The sequence below is a fragment of the Equus quagga genome, chromosome 20, assembly GCF_021613505.1.
Source record: "Equus quagga isolate Etosha38 chromosome 20, UCLA_HA_Equagga_1.0, whole genome shotgun sequence".
NCBI classification, from domain to species: domain Eukaryota; kingdom Metazoa; phylum Chordata; class Mammalia; order Perissodactyla; family Equidae; genus Equus; species Equus quagga.
The window spans coordinates 36,339,210-36,361,412 of record NC_060286.1 but is presented as its reverse complement, the minus strand read 5'-3'; the positions used below and the strand labels follow the sequence as shown (position 1 = coordinate 36,361,412).

General features: G+C 50.5%; 1 protein-coding gene across 8 annotated transcripts in view; it reads left to right on the top strand.

Annotated features, from left to right (window-relative positions):
• CLMN (calmin) overlaps positions 1 to 22,203 on the top strand; it is a 123,492-nt gene that overhangs the window by 54,314 nt on the left and 46,975 nt on the right. For all 8 annotated transcript variants that reach the window (XM_046647367.1, XM_046647365.1, XM_046647368.1 and 5 more), the window contains one exon: positions 19,573 to 19,634. In XM_046647367.1, coding sequence (XP_046503323.1) covers positions 19,573 to 19,634 — 62 coding nt within the window. The remainder of the gene's footprint in view (positions 1 to 19,572; positions 19,635 to 22,203) is intronic.

The window sequence follows — 22,203 nt, the reverse complement described above, 5'->3', positions numbered from 1 at the left end:
GTCCAGTCTGCAGCAGACACAGCGCTCCAAACCTTGTCAGTGACACATTAAAAAAAAAAAGGCGGGAACCTGAAAAAAAATAGCACAGTTTTATACCTAAGTGGTTAAGTGTATAAAGGTTAGGATAAATATGGCGCCCCTTCGAGGAAGGCCTGACGCTCGCTTGTGGAAGGGGCGTGGGCAGGGCGCGCCTGGTGTGCCGCTGTGCCGTGGAGAAGGAGGCCGACCTGAAATGGCGTGGAAAGCTGTGCACTAGTTCACCAGGGCTGCCATCCCGAAGGACCAGGCTGGGGGTTAAATAATAGAAATTCATTTTCTCGCAGGTCTGGAGGCCAGAAGGCTGGGATTAAGGTGCCGGCAGCTTTGGTTTCTCTTGAGGCCTGTCTCCTTGGCTTGCAGGTGACCGCCCACCCACAGTGTCCTCACGTGGTCTCAGTGCACACACTCCGCTGGTGTCCTTCTGTGCGTCCAGATTTCCCCTTAGAAGGACACTGCTCATGTTGGGGTAGGGCCACCCTAAAGGCCTCGTTTTAACGTAGTCACCTCTTTAAAGGCCCTGTCTCCAAATGCAGTCACGCTCTGACGGACTGAGGTTAGGGCTTCAGTATATGAATTTGGGAGGACACACGTCAGCTCATAGGAGGTTGTAGTGTTAGATGTCTATGGGTGTGGTTCTTAATGCACACGGTGAACCGAGGGAGCTGGTAGACATTTGTGTGTGTTGTGTATCCCTCTGCGGCTCCGTTTAGCTCTGATCTGCTGGAGGCAGCTTTCTGTATACATCTAGTGTTTCTCGAAGATGAAATTGTGCATCAGCAAATGCAAAATTTGTGTCATGCTTCAGTTGTTTCCTAAGAGATCGATTGCACTGGCACCGATTTGCGTTTTCTAACAATCATTGGGCAGAATGTGCTGTACCTGCCGCCCACCAAGCGCTGGAGGCCACCACTCTTTAGGGGTGACCTTGGCTCCTGGATCGTGGGGCTGGGCCTGTCCCAGGCACGTCATCCTCACAGCCGTACCACGAGTGAGAAAGGACAGCCATGGTCGTCACCCTGTTGCACAGATGGCGAAACTGAGGCCCGGAACCTGAGACTTGCCCAATACCAGTGCTGCCGGGGCAGGGGGGACCCAGACCCTTTCCATCTTGACTCCACTTCTCAAATCTGCCCCTGTGAGACTCAGACCGTGGGGGGATGTTAACCATCCAGAGTCCCAGGCTCCCCCTGGGCGTTTGGATCCTGTCAGGGCCTGGGCCTGAGCCGCTGTGTTAATGAGCGTCCCAGGTGATCGTCATGACGTGACCAGGCAGTGTTAGGTGAACCGCCCTACGGCTCCACTCATGTGGGTGACACTCAATCATGACGTGAACAGGCAGTGTTAGGTGAACTGCCCTACGGCTCCACTCATGTGGGTGACACTCAATCCATATTTGTAAGTGTGATGATTAAAATGTGTGAAACAGCATTTTCCATGTGAGTGAGACCCCCTGCTGAAGGTGGGCCTCTCTCACCCCCAGCCTGACCTCAGCCCCCGCAGAGGTAGTGCAGCTGAGTGCAGAGTGCTCAGGCCATGGGGTTGCATCCTCTGTTCTTGCTGCCCAGCTGTGAGACCTTGGGCAACTCACGGCCTGGGAGAGGTAAGCGCTGTGGGTCCCATTTTACAGATATGTAAACTGAGGCACCGTGAGATCGAACCTGTAAAGTGCTCCACTTAGTCAGGCACAGGCTCCCTTCCTCTGTCCCCTCGTCCTTCCAATCTGAATGGTTGGGGTGACAGTGGGCCTGAAGCTCGGGAGGGTTTGCCTCAGGGAATTTGCCTGGAGTTCACCAAACTGCAAAGGTTGAGGGGAGGGTCTCCGCACAAGATCATCCTCATTTCTGACCCCAACTACAGTTCCAGGGCTTCCCCAAACCGCCTCTCAAGTTGGATAATTCATTAGGAAGACACAGAACTCACTGAGAGTTGTTATACTCCTGTCACCCTCCTGCCACCGACCTGTGACAATATGCACAGAGGTTCCCCACTAGGGAAGCTTACGTGGGCTTCGGTGCCCAGAGTTTTTACTGGGGCTTCGTGACGTAGGCGTGGTTGACTGATTGATTGCCCACCTGGTTGAACTCGGTCTCTAGGCCGACTGATACTGTGTGACCCACAGCCCCCACCTGAAGTCGCGTGGTGGGTCCTTCTGGCGTGCCAGCCCCACACAAGATCCAGTGTGGTCAGCCGCTGCCCTAAGCGAAGGCACTGCTCTCCCGGCTGTGACCTAGATTTACTCCCAGAAGCCAGGGCAAAGGCCAGACCTCTCTTTGGGCAGGGTCAGATTCTGCGCTGCTCCGAAGGGGTGGCAGGAACCGGCTGTGGCTGGTCTGATGAATTTCGATGTGCTCATTCAGGCACGGGGCTGGGGCTGTCCCCTCTGCGGTCCCCGCCGTGGGTCAGGTTCTGAGCCCTTTGTAAACACCAGCTCTCATTTCATCCTCATGGGGCTGCAGATGATCGCCCCACTTTACAAATGGGGACCGTGACAGGGAGCGCCCTGCCCACCATCCCAGAGCCAGAACGCCTGACTCCTTACCGTGGGCTGCGTTCATTTCTAAACTTTTTAAAAACATTAATAAGTTGCTGCTCCACTTCAGATGGTCTGCTCAGGACCCCCTGGTGCTCCTTTGGTAATTTCCGGCCCCTCGGAGAAGCAAGGACCACCCTGAGTCCACCGGTCTTGGGGCCAGACTCCGCGAGAGCTGGAAGGAAGAGGCGCAAAGCCATAAAGCAGCCCGGAGGGAAGTTAGTTTTCAATCAAGTCGGGCTTTGCCTTTCTAATCCTTCCCCTCTGCAGGGGCCGAGGCAGAAAACTCTCTGCGGGAGGAGACCCAAGGCCTGGCTGCAGCCGTTGGACCCGAGTGAGAACCTGGACCTGCAGCTTTGAGAATAAGCAAAAGTAAAGGAATGTGTCTCAGAAAACCACCAGGCCTGGAAGGTTCCAGCTGCTCCTTATGAAAGAAGCAATTGAGTGGCGGGAGGAGGGGCCCTTCACCAACAAAGGCCCAGCAATTCTCTCTGTGACCCGCTGGCTGCAGGAATTAAGGGGGAATTTGCCTAAGACATTTGGAATTCCTCTTTTTGTTTTTCCTACGTGATCCTGGGCACTAAGGTCTCTGAGCCTCAGTTTCCTCGTCTGTGAAATGGAGATATTAATACCCACCTCACAAAGGCCCAGCACAGTTCACAGAACTTAATAAATATAGGTTCGTAGTTTTCACAGTCAAGGGTAAGAGATGACCTTGGTGGTTTCGACACCAGGTCCTCCTCGTTCTGTAATAATGAGTTCTGGATATAAAACTGAAGACATTCAGAATGGGACCAGTGCGGAACAAATGTGTTTTAAAGAGCGCGATGACTGCTTGACGGGGAGACAAGTCTCTTTACGACATCTCTGATTTTATAGGGTCGATCTGTGAGAATATGAGATTCATTTTACAGCTAGGATGTTCGGACTCCATCCATGAAACTGACGTCAAGTGCAGAGGCACTGAGCTTTTTCAGGGTGCAAGACGGCAGGTGCTGGTTTTATCATCATCGTCATCTAAGGACTAAGAAGATGGACGTTGTCTTTGCCCCTTCAACACTCCCCACCCCCTTAGACACACACGAGGGTCACTATGTCCAGACGCCGAATGCCTCCCCCAGATGGGAAATAAAAAGTGTGTTCAGGAAACCTAGAGGTTAGAGGGGGTGGTGGTTGGTTCCAGGTGGTCCCTGGAGCAGATTTCCCGTCTTGTCGTTAAGAACAAGCCCTCTCTTGATGCCTTTCCAAGATCTCACAGTCTCTGCCACCGTTTCTAATACCCGTTCTTCCCAATCAGCCCGCTGCTCCACCAGCCCACCCCCGACCCGCTCAGACATTTGGCTCGTCGTCTCTGAGGCTTTTGTCCAATCCTCCTGTGCGTCCAGAGGCCCCAAGCAATATCCAGTCTTTCGGAGCCCTCGCTTCTGCCTTAATCTCTTCCAGTTGTTCATTCCTTGCGCCCTGCGCTCAGAGACAGGCTTCCTGGCTTCACAGAGTGACCTCCAAGAGGGTTAATCTGCAGGGTTTTAGAACCTGGACGACGCGTCCCCAGCTCTTCATGATTTGTCATTGTTTCTCATTTCTCGCTTGACCTCAGCAGCCGCCATTTACTGAACTTGGACGGTTTTTGGAGCAGCACTTAGATGTTATGGGGAACATAAAGGAGAGAGAAGACGTCACGGAGAGCCCGTTGCCTGTCATTTGGCCGCTGGGCCATCCTGTCTTGAATCGTTTTCGTCTGGCTTCATGAGAGAGTGGAGGGGAAAGAGTTCTGTAGATGGCAAAGTGCTGTAGAAATGTAAGGGCCACGGCATCGAAGTGCTTGTTACTGAAGTATTTATGGCAGCCAAGACATTGAGACTAGCTGAACTGTCCAACAATAGGGTATGGTTGGGAAAGCGTGGAAGGGTATATGATGGGTTTATAATAACAAGAGGATGCATATTGTATCAGTTAGGGTTGTGTTGAGCTGCAAGTAACAAAAAGAAAAAACAGCTCACAGTGACTTCATCAAGGATGATTTATTTATGTCATACCATGAAGCCTAGAGGTAAGCAGCCTGGGTCCAGTGCTGGGGCCCAGCGGGGCCATCGAGGAACCAGCTGCCTCCATTCCCTGCTCTTTCATTCTTAGCAGTGGTGGTTGTGATCCCCAGCTTCACAGCTCCATTAAAGGGGAAGGAAAAGGCACACACCCTAGTGTCCTCTGCTCCCTTTTACAGAGCACTCCTGGAAACCCCAGCCCCTAACTTTCACTTCCACTTCTTTGGCTAAGCTTTGTCACGTGACTAGCTCTGCCTGCAAGGGAGGCTGGGAAATGATTAGTGTAAAACTAGGCAGATTGCTGACTCACAATTAGGATTCCATTAGTTGAGAAGAAGGCAAGAATGCCTCCTGGGGAGGCAGCCAGCAGTGTCTGCCAGCGTCTACCCCGTTAGCTACCCAATATCCATACATACCTGCTTCATATCGGAACTCACCCACCTTCTTCCCAAGGAGAAAGTCACAAAGTTTCACTCTGTCACTGCAGCCAGGGCTCAACATCCAGGATTGTGAAGGGCTGTGCCAGTTTCCCTGTCAGGTTTGAATGTGTGTGGTTCCTTGTGACTGTAAACTGAAACAGGTTATCTCTCTCCTCCCCCAACACAGCCAATACACAGTGATGGAGAAGGAGCAAGATAAATGGTAATAATAATAGTAACAACAACAACAACAACCCCTACCGTTCAGGAAAGGTGAGAGAAGATCCTGGGCAGGCACCCAGCGGTGCCCACCTCACTGTATACCACATTGCATCCATAATGTGGTCAGAATGATGTTCAAACAAGCAAGCAGAAATGAAAACAGGTAGGAGGAAGAATGGAAGAAGATAAGCTGTCTTGGAATAATTTAATCCAAGTATATTATATTTTCCAATGTTTTCTGTTATACATATCTATTAATTTCATAAACAGAAAATTCCCATGTCAGCTCTTAGGTTTGTAAATATTTCCCCCGATGGTATTGAGGACAAAAGATCAGAAATATTGCACCACGCACAGGGTTGAGTACATAGTAATTTTTTTAAGTAAAACTTAAAATTTCTTTCAAGTGTACACACATAGTTAAAAAACAGTGAAACGTACCAATAAGCTTAGATAGGAGTAGTAGTCTCCCGCCCCAGCTCTTACGCCTCTGGGCCTGCCCCCACGGGGAGCCCTGTTACAGCTTTTCGACTCTGAAGGTGGAGTTCTTCCCCTGCAGAAGTTAGGGTTTAGTGCGGGAGAACTGACTGAAATCTGTGAGATTGCTCTCAACACAGCTGCCGCCACATGCCTCCATCGCAGAGGGACTTGCCAAGGTGGCAGGCAGCGTTGCAGGAGGCAGTGACCTAAATTGGAAGGAGTAGGAATAGTTCTGCTAATGATGTCCGTCCTGATTTACGGGCAAGTCTGTGAGTCGGCCGTCCCAGTTGAGGTCGTGGTCGGGAGGCAGTGTGCTGTAATGGTTAGGACACGGGCCGCCGTGTGACACCTGGCTCTGCTGATTCCGAGATGGGTGACCGAGCTTGCCCCTGCGTTGGTTAGTGCGTCTGTAGAATGAGAATCAGGAATGTTCGAGTTAAGGACTCTTCGTTGTTGTTTTTTAACAGTTGTTGATTTATTTAAATTCCCAATTTCTTCTTGCTGTAATTTGGGCATTTTATATTTTTCTAGGAATTTCTTTTAGTTGTTTTTGAACTTTCAGAATACACTTATTTTTAAAAGAATTTGAGTCGGGATCCATTAAAGGCCGTACGTGGCAATCCGTTGGTGTCTCTTAAGTCTTCTTGTCTTCTTTCATTTGCAGTTTGCTTGTTGAAGAAATTATGAGGATGCTTTTACTTTGAACCAGCAGAAACCCACCAGAGCGTGATTAAGCTAAAAAATTGCATTTACTTTAAGAAAAGAACAGGGGTGCCGCTGAATGCAAAGGCCAGGGTCCAGGGGCCTCAGGAACAGGCTGGAACGGAACTCTCCTTTGCATCCTTTCCCCCCTCCATCTTTCTCACCACATCTCTCATCTCTGTGTCTCTCTTTCTTAGTTCCTGGCTAAGCTTTTTGCTCTCCAGTCCACATGGCAGCAAGTGGCCTCCATGCCACCCGCTCCATTCGAGGGACCTGCCAGGTGGAGGCTGGAATATGTCCCATTCTGAATTCCCAAGAAGGCACTCAGGCTCCACCCTGATCCAGAGGCCGTGTCGTTGGTTTCCAGGGTCCCACTGCCCTCACCGCCTGCATCAATGGCCAGGGAGGGGCGTCCCCCTACAAGGGGTGCCCTGCAGAGCTCTCAGGGGGTGCACACCACAGGGACGGTCCCAGGCTCATAGGGTTGCCGGTCAGAGGAAAGAGCAGAGGCACGCACAGTTCGGGGCCCGTAGTGAGCCAGAAATACACAGCAGCTTTAGCCACAAAAAGCAGACAGTCAGAAACCCTTAGGAGTCATGAAGATTACTTCCAGCACAATGGTGCCACGTGGCAAAGCACCCTTTTTCTTCCTGAGGGGCAGTCAGAAGCAGCACCCTACTTAGCCGTTCATTTAAGCCAAGTGCCAAGATGCTTAACCTGGGCCAGACGTGGCCCTTGGCCACTGTGCACAGGTGGTGGTTGTTAGGGAGTCAGGCTTGTCCTCTGGGTACCTGCACCTGGATGCAGAAAATGGTGGCCTGGGAGAAATTCCGTCACGGTGGCTCAGTGCCCTGAACTGCCCCATGTAGGGACTTAGATTCCAGGTCAGACTGTCACCAGCAGAGCCGTAGTGACCCATCCCACCAGCGAGGAATATTCACAAGCCCCTCGGGCCAGCGCACCACAGAGCTGGTCCCTGTCCTGATGCCTGGGTATCTTCATGGGGCTTTCTTGGTTCAGTCCCGTGGGTTTCACCTGAGGTCGTGGCTCACATTAACAGCCTGAGCAACGCTGTGAGCAGGAACTGTGGGGGCCACAGGGGGCAGATACAGGAAGGGAGAAGCCCTCGTTTTTGTTCCTAGGGCCACGCTGGTGAGATTAGATTGACAGATCGGAGGTCATGGTCACAGCTGGGAAGTGAGTTATCCGGGCTGTATCAGAATGGGCATGGTGGTTTCAGAGGTCACATGCAGTGTGCGGACTGGTAGATGGATTTTCCATTCATTCATTCATTCATTCATTCAACAAGCATTTATACTTAGACACCAGGCACTGGAGCTGGCAGGGGTGACCACGCCATACAAGACACACTGTTTACTTATGGATTTACTCATTCACGTGTTCATTCATTCATTTATGATACCCCACCTTCTTGAATGAAAACGTTTAAGGGGGCTTACCTGATCCATAAAATAGAGTTAAAAAGTATATAAGCAGAAGAATCTGGATCAAATCACGTTTCTGTAAAAATGGAAGTCCGGGAAAAGTGAGTATTCCGATAGGCAGGCCACAGTCCCGCTCATTTGTTAACTTGGACTTCAAGTTTAAGCAAGAATTTCCTGACAGCAAAGTGAAAAAGGAAATTCAGCTGGTTATGCGATTCCTGTGGCCCCCGAGGGGGAAAGCTGACTGTTTACAATAGCCCCTGCCTTCTTGGCGAAGAGTCTGTTCGGGAATCTGTTAGCGATAGGATCTGTGCCTTCTGTGGGTAGACTAGTGTGTTTTCATCTCCTCTATAAATGTACAGGTTCATTTTCAAATACAAGTTCACCCCCGACAAGCCAGTGACAAGGAGTAGTTTCCTTAGCGTGGCTGGAGGAAGGGGTGACGGCCATTTTCAAGGGAAGTCACAAAACCTTCTTCCAGCGCATCTGATTTTTCAGCAGCCTGAAAAACATCTACCAGGGCTTGCTAGTCAGAATCATCTGATGTAGAATATCTGTGTGTTTTTAGTTTTTCTCTAAAATGTTAAAGATTTGAAGAACTGGAAATGTTTGGCCTTTCAGCCCATTCCACTGTTGGGCAGCTCTGATGGCCTAGTTTCCTGATACCAAACCAAAACCCATCGTCTTCTATCTCCTAACTGTTGGTCCTCATTGTACCCATGGAACTTTCCCCTTTTCCACAAGACAAGCTTTGAGATAACTGGAAGCCTGATTTTGGAGAGGTGCTGAGCGCCTCGTCCTGGGAGGCATTCAAGCAGGCTGTGTGACTGCCTTTATTGGCAGTGTTGGATGGGAAGCCACCTCCAGTATTTAAGGGCCTCTCCAACCAGAAAACTGGATTGCCAAGTGCTCTGATAGACAGAATAACTCTGGGTTTTTTGTGGTAAATGGAAGAGATTATTCCCCCTGAACAAAAATTAATCTCCTGAAAAATTTTACATACAAGAAGCCCTGTTTTTTCTTTTTTTTTTTTTAATCTGTTACCGATTTATACTTTACCAAAGAAGAAAAAAAGATCAAGGATGGGTGTTTGTGGTCATTTTTCTTCTCGGTGCTGCCTGGCTTCTCCAGACACAGGGCACATTATTTAGTAGGAGATGAGGAGAGAGAAGAGGAGGTGACATGAGTTAACTTGATCTGGAAAAGGCCTATCGCTCAAAGAAGGAAAACAAAGGCAAGAATGACTTAAAAGTCTGGTTGCCCAAATGTGATTTTTTTTTTTTTTACAGTTTTCATGATGGGAGGAGAAAATCCAAGTGGATTTCTCTGACTTTCAGGTACTGAGCACTCAATTTTCTCCTTCTTTTATTTCCCCCACACACACACCTGCTGCCCCGTCGACACCACCACTGCTCTTTGATTTTCGGATGACGGTGAACAGTGCCAACAAACCCTGCTCCTGAAGCCTGACACTGAATTTTAGAAGTTGGGCTGTGAGGGGCACAGCCACCAGTAAGATCTCGAATGGCTGCTTAAGCCAGGCAGTGGGGCGGTGGAGGGTAGAGCAGGGATGGCAAACTGTGGCCCACCACTTGTTTTTATAAATAAAGTTTTATTGGAACACAGCTGTGCCCGTTTATGTATTGTCTTGGCGGCTTTCCACCACAACCCCAGAGCTGACTGATGGCCAGAGACCACGTGACCCACAAACTCTAAAACACTTACCGTCTGGCCCTTCATGGGAAAAATTTGCCAACTCTGACCTGGAGCAGTGGTTCTCCACCCCGGCTCCGTGTCAGAATCACCTGGGGAGTTTTAAAAATGCAGATACGTGGGCCCCGCCTCCAGGGGCTTAGAGTCAGTCAGTCTGGAGTGGAGCCCAGGCATCTCTGTTTTTTAAAGTTTCCCTAGCAGACTGTCCTGTGCAGCCAGGGTTGAGTTTACAGAACTGGAATTTGCAGTTTTCCTGGGTTTCCACCCAGTGACAATGATCTGACCTTGACCTGGATGTCAGAATGCAGTCCTTGAGGTCTGAACGTTGTGGTGTAAGGGGGACCTTGTAATGATAAAATCCGTCCAGTGACCCTGAGTTCTCAGTGTCCCTAAAGAGGGTTGAAGGTGAGCCACATTACCGTGAGGGTGCATGTGTCTGTGTGTCTGTGTGTGTGTGTGTACACACACGGGCATGCATGAGTGTATATTTGGATGGTTTGTGTAAGTAGATAACTTTTCTCTCTTTTCAAACAAATGCATTTCAAAAAGGAACCAGGGATGTGTGAAGCATTCCTATTTGTCATGTTGGCACAGCTCAGTCCCCCGGCTCCGGCCTAGGCAGCCTCTCATCTCTCGTGCTAATTAACGTGAAACGGTGGTGACGCTTCCATCTCCAGGAGAATTTGGCACCTCTTCCCTTTCCCCCTCACAATTTCCAGTCCTTACCTCTCCTGCTCAGGGTAGGAACTTAAATTCACGCTGGTGTCACTTTTTGTTGGCAGGGAAAAGTTGTAAATGGGAATTTCACGGTTTGCCCCTCGCATTTAGGGCAAACATTACCCTCCTTGCCTGTCACTGTCTTCGTCTCCCGTGTGGATCCCGGTGCCTTCTGCCCCTCCCTGCAGCCGTCCGAAACACACTCTGTGTCTCTGGCGAAAATGGCCAACGCGTCCCAGTTTGCCTGGGACTTCCCCAGTTTTAGTACTGAACATCCCGTGTCCTGGGAGCCCCCTCCGTCCTGGGCAGACTGGGGCAGTTGGTCACCCTAAAACTAGAGGTTCTCTCAGCTGATTGGCCTTTGCATGTACGTAAAAGCCTTGGTACTTGAAGGGTTCGTGTAGAATTTTATTAAAGAGAATGTGCTTAGAAATGCAAATCAAGGTCATTTGTATGAAGTTGAGTGTTTTTAGTTGCTTTTTTTAGAAAGAGCTGAACCCAGAGCTCGAGCTGATTCTTCTTGTTAGGCCTGTTTAGCTCTGTTCCTAAGGGTCGGAGCACCAGGGCAGCCTTTCTTCTGCAGTTGAGGCAACCTGGGCGTGAGACAGATTCTTCAGGAAGGGTCTTCAGTGAGATCTTTGCTTTGAAGGGGTTCAGCCAGCCCAGCGTGGTGCCGGGGAGAGGGTCTTGGCGCACGGTGATGAGGCTCGATTCTTCTCTCGGCTGTACCGCCAGGTGCTGGGCGAGCCGCTTCCTTCTCTGAGACTCCGTTCCACATGCGCACAGGAAGCGCCGTCCAGGTTGCCGTGAGATTAAATGGCGGATGTCCAGTGCTTCTCACTGTGCTCGGAAGAGGCTTCCGGAATGTTGACTTCCTTCCCTCCTCCCTTCCTTCCTCGCACGGGGGGCCTGGTTCTCACTCAAGACAGGTATTAGCCATGACGGACAAACGCTGTGACAACAACCCCCAGTTGACTGTGGCTTAACTCAGTGAAGATGTGTTTGTCACTCACCCAATGGCCCAACAGTGGTTTTCCTCATGGGGTGTCTCTACTGGGTGATCCTTCTCCAAGGGGACACTCAGGAGTCCGGACTCCTTCCCTCTCCTGGCCTGTCTTCCTCTAGGTCCTTGGAGTCACCTCCGTGTAGTGGTGACAAGGCATGGAGCATTGTACGGGCCTTGTCTGGAAGGGCCATGCCACGTTCCACCCACGTTCCATCGGCCAGAACTCAGGCATGCGGTGCCTGCCACCTGCAAGGGAGGCTGGGAACTGTGGTTTGGCTCTGTGCCCGAGAGGAAAAGGAAACAGCATTTGGTGAACACATGGTAGTATCTGTCATAGGAAGCGTGAGTGCCTAATTCACTGGCCGTGAGGACCCAGTGGAGATGTCACCCCCTATAATGAACCTCTCTCTGTATTTCCACCAAAGCAGGATTCTACAAAGAAGTTGTGATTAGTTTTACACAAAAAAGGGGTCTGGTTTTAAATGAGCTTAGCGTAGACCAAGTTAAACCGATTTCTTTGTTGCAGGACTTATCAGAGGCTTTGATATACTGATCATAAATATCCATGAGGGGGGAAATATGCAATATTTCCCAGACTTATTGAATTCCTCTTTTGAGAGGTCTTTTCAAACTAGTACTCTGCAGAATGTGTTTTGGAAAACAGTGCTTTAGAAGTTATTCAAGGTAGTATTCAGAAGCCAGAACACGTTCACAAAAATACTGATATTAAAAAAATCAGCAAAATTCTTGGTTCACAATGGTGAGTTCAGTCCCTCAGAGATTGTGGAGACCAGGGGCCCATAAGGTGAGTCTTCATGGTATTTGAAGACAATATTTTTCTAACTCCCTTCCCTTCCTTCCTTCTTTCCTTCCCTTCCTCCTCTCTCTCTCTCCATCCTTCCTTTGGGAACCTGGCAAAGGAAGCCCATGGGGACAGGGCCCACATCTTATTATCTGAGGTTGAATATACTCATCAGTGTCTGCTACCTGGATGGGTGTATGAATGATGTGCACAACACCACTTCAGTCTCTGTCTATCTCAGCTGGACACCTCCGGGCAGTCTGCCTGGGTTGGTCATGTCACCCTGCTCTACCCATCTAGGTGGATGTTACAATCGCTTTTCCTAAGCTTGGGTTTTTACGACTGGCTGGCGTCATCTGTCATAAATCAAGGTGGGCTGAGGTTTAGTACTGAAGTTAGACAGAATCGCTCTCAGAAAACACTGGAGTGGGTTTATTTTTTATTTCAGTTACAGGCACCAGCCCTATATATATAAATATATAGCTTAAACTTAATTTGGTGTGTAATTGGGACTAGCTCTTTGGAGCCCTGGGTTCTGTGTTTTGGAGCAGCTGAGAAGCAGGGGCACGCAGGGCAGGACGTGGTATGTTAATTGGTGGCCTCTGGGACCTGTGAGAGAATTGGGTCTAAGTCCCCAGTTAGAAGGGGCTTGGCAGTTTTGTTTGAGTCTCTACGGGCAGCATGGGGAGACCACCGGTTTGCACCAGCTCCAGCAGATTATTCACACTTGGACTTGATGCCCGTCGGCGCATCCCCGGCCCGCACAAGGGACAAAGGAGAAGAGGCAGCGAGGAGCGGAGAGAGGGTGAGAGGGCGCTGCCAGCCCTGGCCTGCCGCTTCTTCTCTGCACTTACTTGAGTAGTTGCATGCTGCTTGGCCTGTGGTCCCGAGGAGGGTTTTGCATTTTATTACCAAAGTCTCGATAAAAGGGACTTGGGTCAGACCAACCTTACCGGGAGGAAAAACAAAGGAAATTAAATGCAGAATCGCTGCTGGTGCAAACCCCATGGAGGCCTCAGCCTTAATACCGCCAGTGCTGGGGGGCGGTGTGGGGAGCGGCCCCCAGGAGTCAGAACCGAAGGACGTTGGCCTGGTGTTCCCGAAGCCTGGCCCCTCTCCTGTTTAAAAAGAAATTGCTGTTTAATTTGTTTCTGAGTTTTATTTCTCAAGTGAACCAGCATGGGGCCATGTAATGAGGTTGTGTTTCTGGGAGGTGTTGAAAGATGGAGAAAGGAGCAAAACCACCAGGCAGGGGCCCGCGCGTCAGGACCGGGGGGGGGGGGGCGTCTTCTCCGAGAGTCCGGGGACTCCCAAGGGTCCAGCAGCCTCGAGGGCTGGAGGGGCAGGCGGGGGCTGCCCGCGCGCCGGCGTCTCTGTACACCACCCATGAGGCGGTAAGTGCCCTGTGTGGTCTGGTGGCACCAGCTGGTGGGGCTGCCTCTGTGAGCAGAGAGAGAGAGAAGATGTGTCTCTGGGGTTTAAAGATCCCCAGGGGCCAGCACGAGCTGAGGAGTGAGGGGCATGGCTGACGTGAGCCAAGGAGGACCCTTGGAATGGGAGGGAGTCAGAGCCGTGGAGAAAAAGAATCTATTTCCAAGGAGGAGAATGGGTTTCCCAGACAGCGGAGGAGGTCAGCTCGGACAAGAATGGAAAAGCGTCTGTGAACATCTCAGGAGGTTGCTGATGTGTAAGGTTGAGCAAGAGATTTCTGGACCAGGGAACCCCTGGAGCCTGTCACCAGCAGGGGCTGTGGCTGTCCCCTGGAGCCGAGATGGCCCTCTGTACAGCGCCCCGGTTGGCAGGAAACGATGCCTGAGGCACGGGAGCAGATACATGCCAGGGGCTTGCCCCCTGCAGAACAGGAGTAAAGGGTGAAAGTGCGGGGTCTCCTCTTGGACAGATGCGGGGGACTTCACCCTCGGTGACCTTCCCACCAGGGACAGGGCAAGCCCACCAGCTGTTGCCAGCCCCAGATGACCTTGCTGTCCTAGTCGTGGGTGTGTGACACCCCCCCACACACCCCACCAGGGTCCAGATGGGATGCACCCTGCCTTGTGGCCTCTGTCACCCGCTCCCCAGCACGGACCCAGCTGCAAGGAGCCAGGTGGCTTCCCCCAGCCTCCGTGGCTGCCAGGTGGCCTTGTATAGAGGAGCTGGGCTCTGTGAGGACTTGCTGAAGGAGAGCCGTCCGAAGGGCCAGCGTCTGTGTGCAGGAGGCGCCGTGAACGGTGAGAACGGATGAGTCTGTCTCCCGAGCTCCTTGGTGCACCCGGCACAGGGGCATCATCATCTCATTTGGTGAAGGGAGGCGTTGTCTCCATGTTAACAGAGAAGAAGCTCAACCTCGGAAAAGTTCCCGAGCTCGTCCTAGGTTAGCAGTGCTAACAACAGGTGCATTTGTTAAGCACTTACGACATGCCCTGCCCTGGGCTGAGGTCTTGGCATGCCTAGAGATGAGCCATACTGCCCCGTGTGCCTCCCTCCTTTCGCCCAGGCAGCGCTTTTGGAGCTGGAAACAGATGCTCCCAACTGCCCCGTCTGGATGGACGTCAGAGGATAAGGCCTCCCTGCGGGATTCTGGTTTGCGGTCCTCCTAGGTGAACTCTGACTCCCCTCTCAGGAGAATTGGAGCCCCCAACTCTATGAATTCAGCACTCCAGCCATTATCAGGAGGGGCCCCCAGACAGAGAAGGAAAGGGAAGGACTTCTTTCTTGCCCGGTACCGCTGAGCGATACCGTGCTTAATCATCACCGCAAGCCCGGGCGTCCTATCCCCGTCCACACCTGGTCTGCAGTGGAGCCCCTGTGCCTGGTCCAGACTGCCTGCTCTTTCCTCTACGCCAAGTGACATGCATTCTCCCACTGCATTCTCTACTGTGCCCACAGATGACCAAAGAATTGTGCCAACTGCCTCTTCCCACTAAGACCTGGCTTCTCAAACCATGAGCCGTCATCACCCGCCAAGCTGGTTAAATGCATACTCCCAGGTCCCAGAACGTGTGAGTCAGTAGGTCTTGGACGGGGTCCAGGAATTAGCATTTTAGCTCTCCCCCTAGAGGCTCCTCCTGTTAGGGGTCCATGGTCGATGCTTTGAGAAACGCTGGATCACTTACTGATCACAATGAAGTGGTGTACCTGCCTTAGCTCCGTGGGTGTGCCTGTTTGTGTGTGTGTGGTTCTGGAAGGATGGTCCATAAAATTTCAGTAGTGGTGATCTCCAGGTATAACGAGATTTCAAGAGATTTTAGATATAGTTCTCATTTTTTATAATGAGCATATAACTTTTATAAACAGATAAAGCCATCAAGCCTTTCTCATGGGTTCCTTTCTCATAGAGGAAATAGTATATAGAAAGTAGGTTTGAGGGAAATGTGGACCAAGGGAAAGGAGGCCACAGGTGTAAATGCATCTGTTTTATCTCTGTGCCTTCCAACTCCTAAGCCGCCCACTGGTGGCCTGGAGAAGGGACAAATGTCACACCTCCCATTTTCAAATTGTCTATTCTTGGCAAAGCTGGGGCCAAAGTCTCGCCTGGGAGTTTGGGATGATGGAGTTGGGCCAGAAGGCTCGGCCTCCCTTTCTGTCTGCATCCCTGGAGTCCGGGGCCCGATGAGCTGCTCCTCCTCCTCCACGCTTCCCCTGCCTGCGGGCACCCTGGCCGGCCAGGCAGAGCCGGGATGGGGCTTTTATGGCGCTATTATTACCCTCTTGTTGCTCAGGAAACCCACACGGGAGTCGGGGGCCCAAACACTCTGTGAGAAGGCCAGACCCTTCCAGGGAAATGGTTCCCTACACCTTTACAACGTGATAGGTGTGGTGGAAAAAAGCGGCCATGCGATTTATGGAAACTATATAAAGTTTATGGAGTCTTGGCAGGCCAGAAGTAGGAAAGACCTGGGGGAGGGGGGTGGGCATCCGAAATGGAGAAGGAAGGCTGTGAAAGAGCGTCAGACGCCAGACAAAGTACCCCAAGTCCAGGGCGTGCTGTGTGACTGGGGGGCGGGGAAGTGGCCCTGATGGAACAGCTATTGGGGATCCCTTGTGGGGTGATCCCATTCCATCTTCACAGCATTCCTGTGCAGGAGGCACAGTCATCCTCATTCTCTAGAGGGGAGACTGAGGCAAAGGCACTTTGAAAGTCATGAGCTTGTGCAAGGTCGCACGGCTAATGGCGTGTGGCTCTCCGGTGGATGTTCTGGGGCAGGCTGAACTCTCAGTCTCTCTCTCCAGTGTATTGAGCCATGTGTCCCAGTTTCAGGGCCAGAAAACACTGTCTCCCTACCCTAGTTCAGTTTGGGACTCATCTGCTATTTGTGTTTTAGTCTCACGGTCCCCTGGTATCTTTAGTCATCACCTTCCCCTCTCATGGGTCAGCTTTGCTGTTGAAGCTGCTTGGTGCCCAGATTCGCCCACTGGCCTTGGCTGGGTTGGAAGGGAAGATGCCCAGAGGATGGCTCTGGATCAGGGCAGAGGTAGCACGCTGTCTTTGCCTTCAGGAGCCCCTCCATGTCCCACTTCTACCATGGGATCCTCTTAGGGGCCCTGGAGGAATACCCCATGAGGTCTGAAATGTCTCCCTCCCATCCTGTCAGCCCCTGAAATGTCTAGTTCATTTCTTCTTGCATATGTGCCTTGTGGCATCCGTGTTTTCTCTCTCCTGCATGGCTGTGAATTCTTGAAGTGCAGATTCCATGAATACTTGGTTTTTCATCTCTGATTTTGCCTACAGGGTCTGGCATAGTCCCAGCAAAGAGTAATCACTCAATGAGTATCAGCTGGGAGGATGGATGGACGGCCCGATAGATGGATAGATGGATGAATGGACAGGCAGACAGATGGATGGGTGGATGGATGGACAGATGGATGGATGGGGGACAGATGGACAGATGGGTTGGGCGGGTAGACAGACAGATGAGGCATATATAGACTAACGAACACCCACTTCCTCATTTACACCCTTCAACACCATTAAACTAACAGCCCAACCCACGTTCTCTCAGGCTTTCACTGAATGCACTTCTGTTTCAGGATACAAACTTTGCTCTCTCTGAAGCCATATGGAAAACCAGCCTGAGGGTTTGAATGTGTGTGTAAATACTTTACAATCCCCATAAACTTGTTTAAAGACAGGTGGGGGTGAAAGTATAAACTGGGGCAGCCTTTTGGGAGGGCAATTTGGAAGTAGCTATTAACATTTTAAATGTGCCTACCACCGAGACCCAGCACTTCCTCTCTCAGTTGTCAAGCGTGAGAACTATATTCGTACACTTGTGCACAAAGAACCGCGTGCCAGGCGCTCGTACGAGGATGTTTGTTGCTGCCCTGCTCATAACAGTGAAAAACTGGAAATAGCTGTGTCCGTCAACAGAAGGATGGTAACTGTGGAACATCTGTACTATGGAAAAAGCTGCAGAGGTGGAAAGATCTCTCTGATCTTCTGAGACTCTACAACAGATGCTCCCTCCCTACCTCATTTCCATCAACTTCTTTTCCTTTCTCCCACCTCTCCCTGCCCACCAAACACAGTTTCCTGGAATTAGATCTTTAATCCTTATAGCTACTTGCTGGTGACCTTCCCTTACAGAAAAGGAGGAAAATGAGAGAAAAGCAGTTCTGTGCATAATTACTGTCTGCTGGCTCTTCAATTAAAAAGATTGAAAGGCACAATATTAAACTTTGATTTATGGGCATCAGTATCTACCTAATAATGAGGCTGAGAGGGAAAAAGAGCTACAGTTGTTACAGAAAACGTAGCTTTTTTCCTCCCCCAGGAGATAAATTGCCTCTCATTTTCTTATTGCTAAAGAAATGTGAAATGTTTTTAAGCCTATGTGATATGTTCTTCCAGTATGTTAAAATCCAGAACTTAGTAATTCAGGACTCATCTGGCTCCGACATTTCTAGGAAGCTTCCCGAGAGGGTAGCAGCTTGAAGCTGTGGGGGCGCTGCCACCGTTCACCAGCAACCAGACCCAGGGACTGGTGCTGCCACTCCATCGCGGAAACTCCCTCTGGGTCCCAGGGCACCAAGCCAGCTGATGTCCAGAGCTCAGGAGGGAGGGGGAAGAGCACAGAATCCAGTTCCAAGTCCCAACTTTGCTGCTTACTAACTATTCGGCCCTCAGTTTCTTCATCTGTAAATTAGGAACAGTAACCTTACTAATTGTGCGTTGGGCAAACGCCCCAGTTTTCCCATCTGAAGGATTTGAGAGGCCCTGCCTCCGAGGCTTGTAGTAAGGATTAAATCAGCGAATTCGTGTAAACTGCCTGGATGAGTAGCTGCCACATTGCGAGCACTCGGTAAAGACTTTTTCAATCATTGTCATTACTATTGCAGATGCCTTTGCTGTAATTCAAAGAGCTGGAATTCAAACCCAGGCCTTCCATTTCCAGGGTGCTGGCTGATGGGGGGCACACAGACCTGGGGGTGATCCTCAGTGCTTCCTCTCTCCAGCTGGTACCCTGGGCAAGTCCTGGTCCCTCCCTGGGCGCCGTTCTACTCATCTGTAAAATAATAGTTTCTACTTTGCAGACAGTGTTGTCAGGTTTAAAGATTAATGGAAACAAAATGTCCAAGACACAATTAGTGCTGGATAGATGGCAGTAACCCTCGAAAAGGAGAGGTCTTTCTTGAGAAGCCTGTTTGGTAAACGCTCTCCCCGGGGAGAAGGGATGTGTGTCTGGTTTCTGTCCTCTTTGCTCACCGGGGCTCTGCGGCGGACGCCTGCAGAAGTCCGCCTTCCTGAAGGGCGCGGAGTGTCCCCTGGGGCTAAAATTAATAGCCACAAAGAAAAAGAAAAAGGGCAGCCGTTGTGCCAAGAACTGTGTTGAGCTTGACTTGCAGCAATGCAGGTATTTTTATGGCAACCTGGAAGTGAGCTTCTTATTTTCATGAGGCAGATCAGACATGGGGACAGGCGACTGGCACAAGGACACAAAGCTGGGAGATGACCAGGCTAGCAGTCCGACCTAGGACTGTCGAATTCTTTCTGCCACACTCTGGCACGTTCCAGAGCCCCCATCCCAATTCCCAGTCAGTGACCTCCCCTCCTCCTCGCCCCGTCTTGCCTCCATCCCCGCTCCTCAGACCCATCACTGCCCAGCAGGTTGGCCACACCATCGCCTTGTGCTTTTACTGGTGTCTTCCCACCAGTGCTTCTTAAGCTGGAGAGTCAAATACTGAATGCTCGCATTAGGTTGTGTAGAACATTTTGTTCTGTGTGTCTGAATTCATGGGTATTTAATCTCTTTAAGATGCTCTGGGACCAGGCTGGGGAAAATGGATTCTGGGTGCCACGCAACCCCTTGCCATGCCCCTCTGGGAAGGGCCCCGTCCACACTTGGGACCCTGCAGGGCTTGGCCTGCCCTTCTCCTATAACCTCCCCTTGGGAAGAGGAGGGCGGGATTTTGCACACACTTCTTTTTGCCCAGCTCATGGCACTTCTTTGTTTTCAGTTGAGAGGGAAAATGTGCAGAAGAGGACCTTTACGCGATGGATAAATCTACATCTAGAGAAGGTAAGTGGGCCCTGGAGTTTCTAAGTGGTAGATTCGTCCGTAACTGAGTGTACAGTTCATTGTGCGCTGAGGAAGAAGTGATGGCTCTGTGTTGGTGGGGGGGGTGTTATGTTTTTTTCATTAATTCGTTTACACATCTACGGAGTGCGTTCTCCCTGCTGGGTGTCCAGCTTGGAGCTGGGAACATGGAGGTAAGACAAGATGTGGTTTTCTCCTCTTGGGGTTCTCAGTCTCGTTGGAGAAGAAGAGGTCTGTCTTTCAGCAGGAATAGATGAGCAAAAGTAGAAGACCTTCCTGGTTGGAAGAATCCAGACCTTTCTATGGGCAGGAGGCAGTTGCCCTCGGATGCAAACCCAGCGGGATGGGAGGCGTCTTGACGTCTAGTACTTGGATTGATTTATGCAAGAACTCTTGACGCCTCTCAACAAAGCCAGGTGCCCTTGTAAATCACACAGAGTTGCTATTCATCAACAGCATCCCCTCCCCCTTTTGGTGCATCGGTACCCTGCTTAGCGCACCACACATCTCTTTTAGCCTCATGATGATTCTCATTACCCCTCGTTCTGTTACAAATGAGCAAACAGAGGCTTCGAGAAGGTAGAAGGCTTCTGCAATCCACCACCTAGAAAGAGGCTCCTCCTGTGCCTTCTGCACATTCAGCTTCATGGCCCTTCTTTCCCCCTTTTCCTTTCTTTGTAACATTCTCGGGCTGGGCCATTTTGAATTGCATTTTGTCTGTAAGCTTCTCGTGCATACACACCGTAAAACCAAAGCGCTCAACCACCTCGTCCTAAGAAGCGGACAGAATGATGAGCAGCAGAAAAGGGGCAGGGACCTGATAAACAGCTCGGAGGGAGAAATCTGAGCCGCCTCGCGCACTGAGTTAGGCCCCAAGACAGGAAATATTCTAAGTTGCCCCGGGCTGGGGGAGGAGAGAGTCTTTCTCTCTTTAAAGGCTGCCGGATTTATCAGGATTCGTTTTACTCTCTGCATTTCTTCTTAAATTCCACTTCCTGGTTCTCCGAAGAGACCCAGTCCAGTCCTCTCATTTCTTTCTAAAGCTGGTAGTACTCAAGTACCCCACTTGAATTATTTTAGAAATATGTGTTTTACTCTCTCCTCAAAGGTACGGGAGTAACTATTGATTGTCCTTAGAGTTAACCCAAAAGAAAGGTTCTTAGGGGAAATCATCGTAATGGTTAGAAAGCAGAGAAAATAAATAAGTGTGGTTTTTAGGATCTAGAGCTCCTGATCCAAATTCTCATTCACATAGGTTACCTTTAGGCCTGTAGTATTTCCCGAGCAGACCCTGGACCACCCACACCTCTGTTCCCCACCCATCGAATGGGTTCCTTGGCTCAGGAGGTTCCTGAACTCTAGGTGAAAGTCTGTGTGTCATGGGTGAAGCATATAAATCATTTGCCACTTGTTTTGACTATTGGTGCGTTTTGGCAGTGCTCATAAAGTGACATGTTATTTTTGGAAAAAAGGAAACCCGTTCCCCAAACCTGATTTCACTGAACTCCTAAATTGATGCCTGATGTGTGTCCGGGTAGCTGGAAATTCCTCCTGGTGGACAGAGTGTAGCCATGGCGTCTTTCTTTCTTTCTTTTTTTTTTTTAATTAAAAAATAAATACAGCGAAGTGCAGAGGGTGACATAGCACATACCCACGCGCTCACTCACCCCCCTGAACCTCTGTCACCATTTCTCGTATCCGGGGTTTTCTCCTTGGCTGTGCCCCTCCTTTTTCCGGGCAGGTGGGTAGCACCCACTCTGAAGACAAATCAGATAGCACCTGAAACTGATGCCTAATATAAACAGGGCAAAATTAACAGCCGTGTTTCCAACCTTGAGACTCTCAAGAACCCCCTTTCATGTAAAGGAAACCCAGGAACGCCTTGGGGAATTGGGCTTAACTGCAATTTGAAGGCTGTCAGAAATATTTACTGAGTCTCTGGCTTCTGGAAAAATTCCTTAATTCACCCAAGGCATTAGATCACGAAGAAAGCCCTGGGGGTTCTGTTTATTTGGCCATACCAATCTCGTGAAGCCCGCGGAAGGCTGGGGCCCGGAGAGTGTTTTCACTGGAGCCATTTCAATTTCTCCTCCTGCCATCTCGCAGGATGGACTCCAGCCAAGGCCCCGTGTGCTGCTGCCGCGGTGGCTCTTACAGACACTGTCAATGGAAATTATTCTCCAGCTTGAATGCAGAAGCAGGGCTTGGCCACGGTCGGGGCTGGTCACTGGGAATTTTGTTAGTCCATCGATCAGGGGGTGTTTTGTTCGGGTCTCACGGTTTCTGCCTCGCATTAACAGGAATAACATTTCCGTAAGAGGCTCTGTAACCTGACGCCGGCAGCCCGGGAGGAATGCACCCGAGGAGCTGTGGGAGTTTGCAGAGAAAATAGTTTGCCTTTTGGTTCAAAGTCTCTGCTGTCCTTGAAGCAGAGCCCTCTTCTGTGCACCTGTGGGTGGAACTGCCCCGTATTTTGACTCACGGGGGGTCGGGAGCTCACGTGTAAGGAGTAAGGAAATGCCACCTTCCTTAATAAGAAAAGAAAACACGG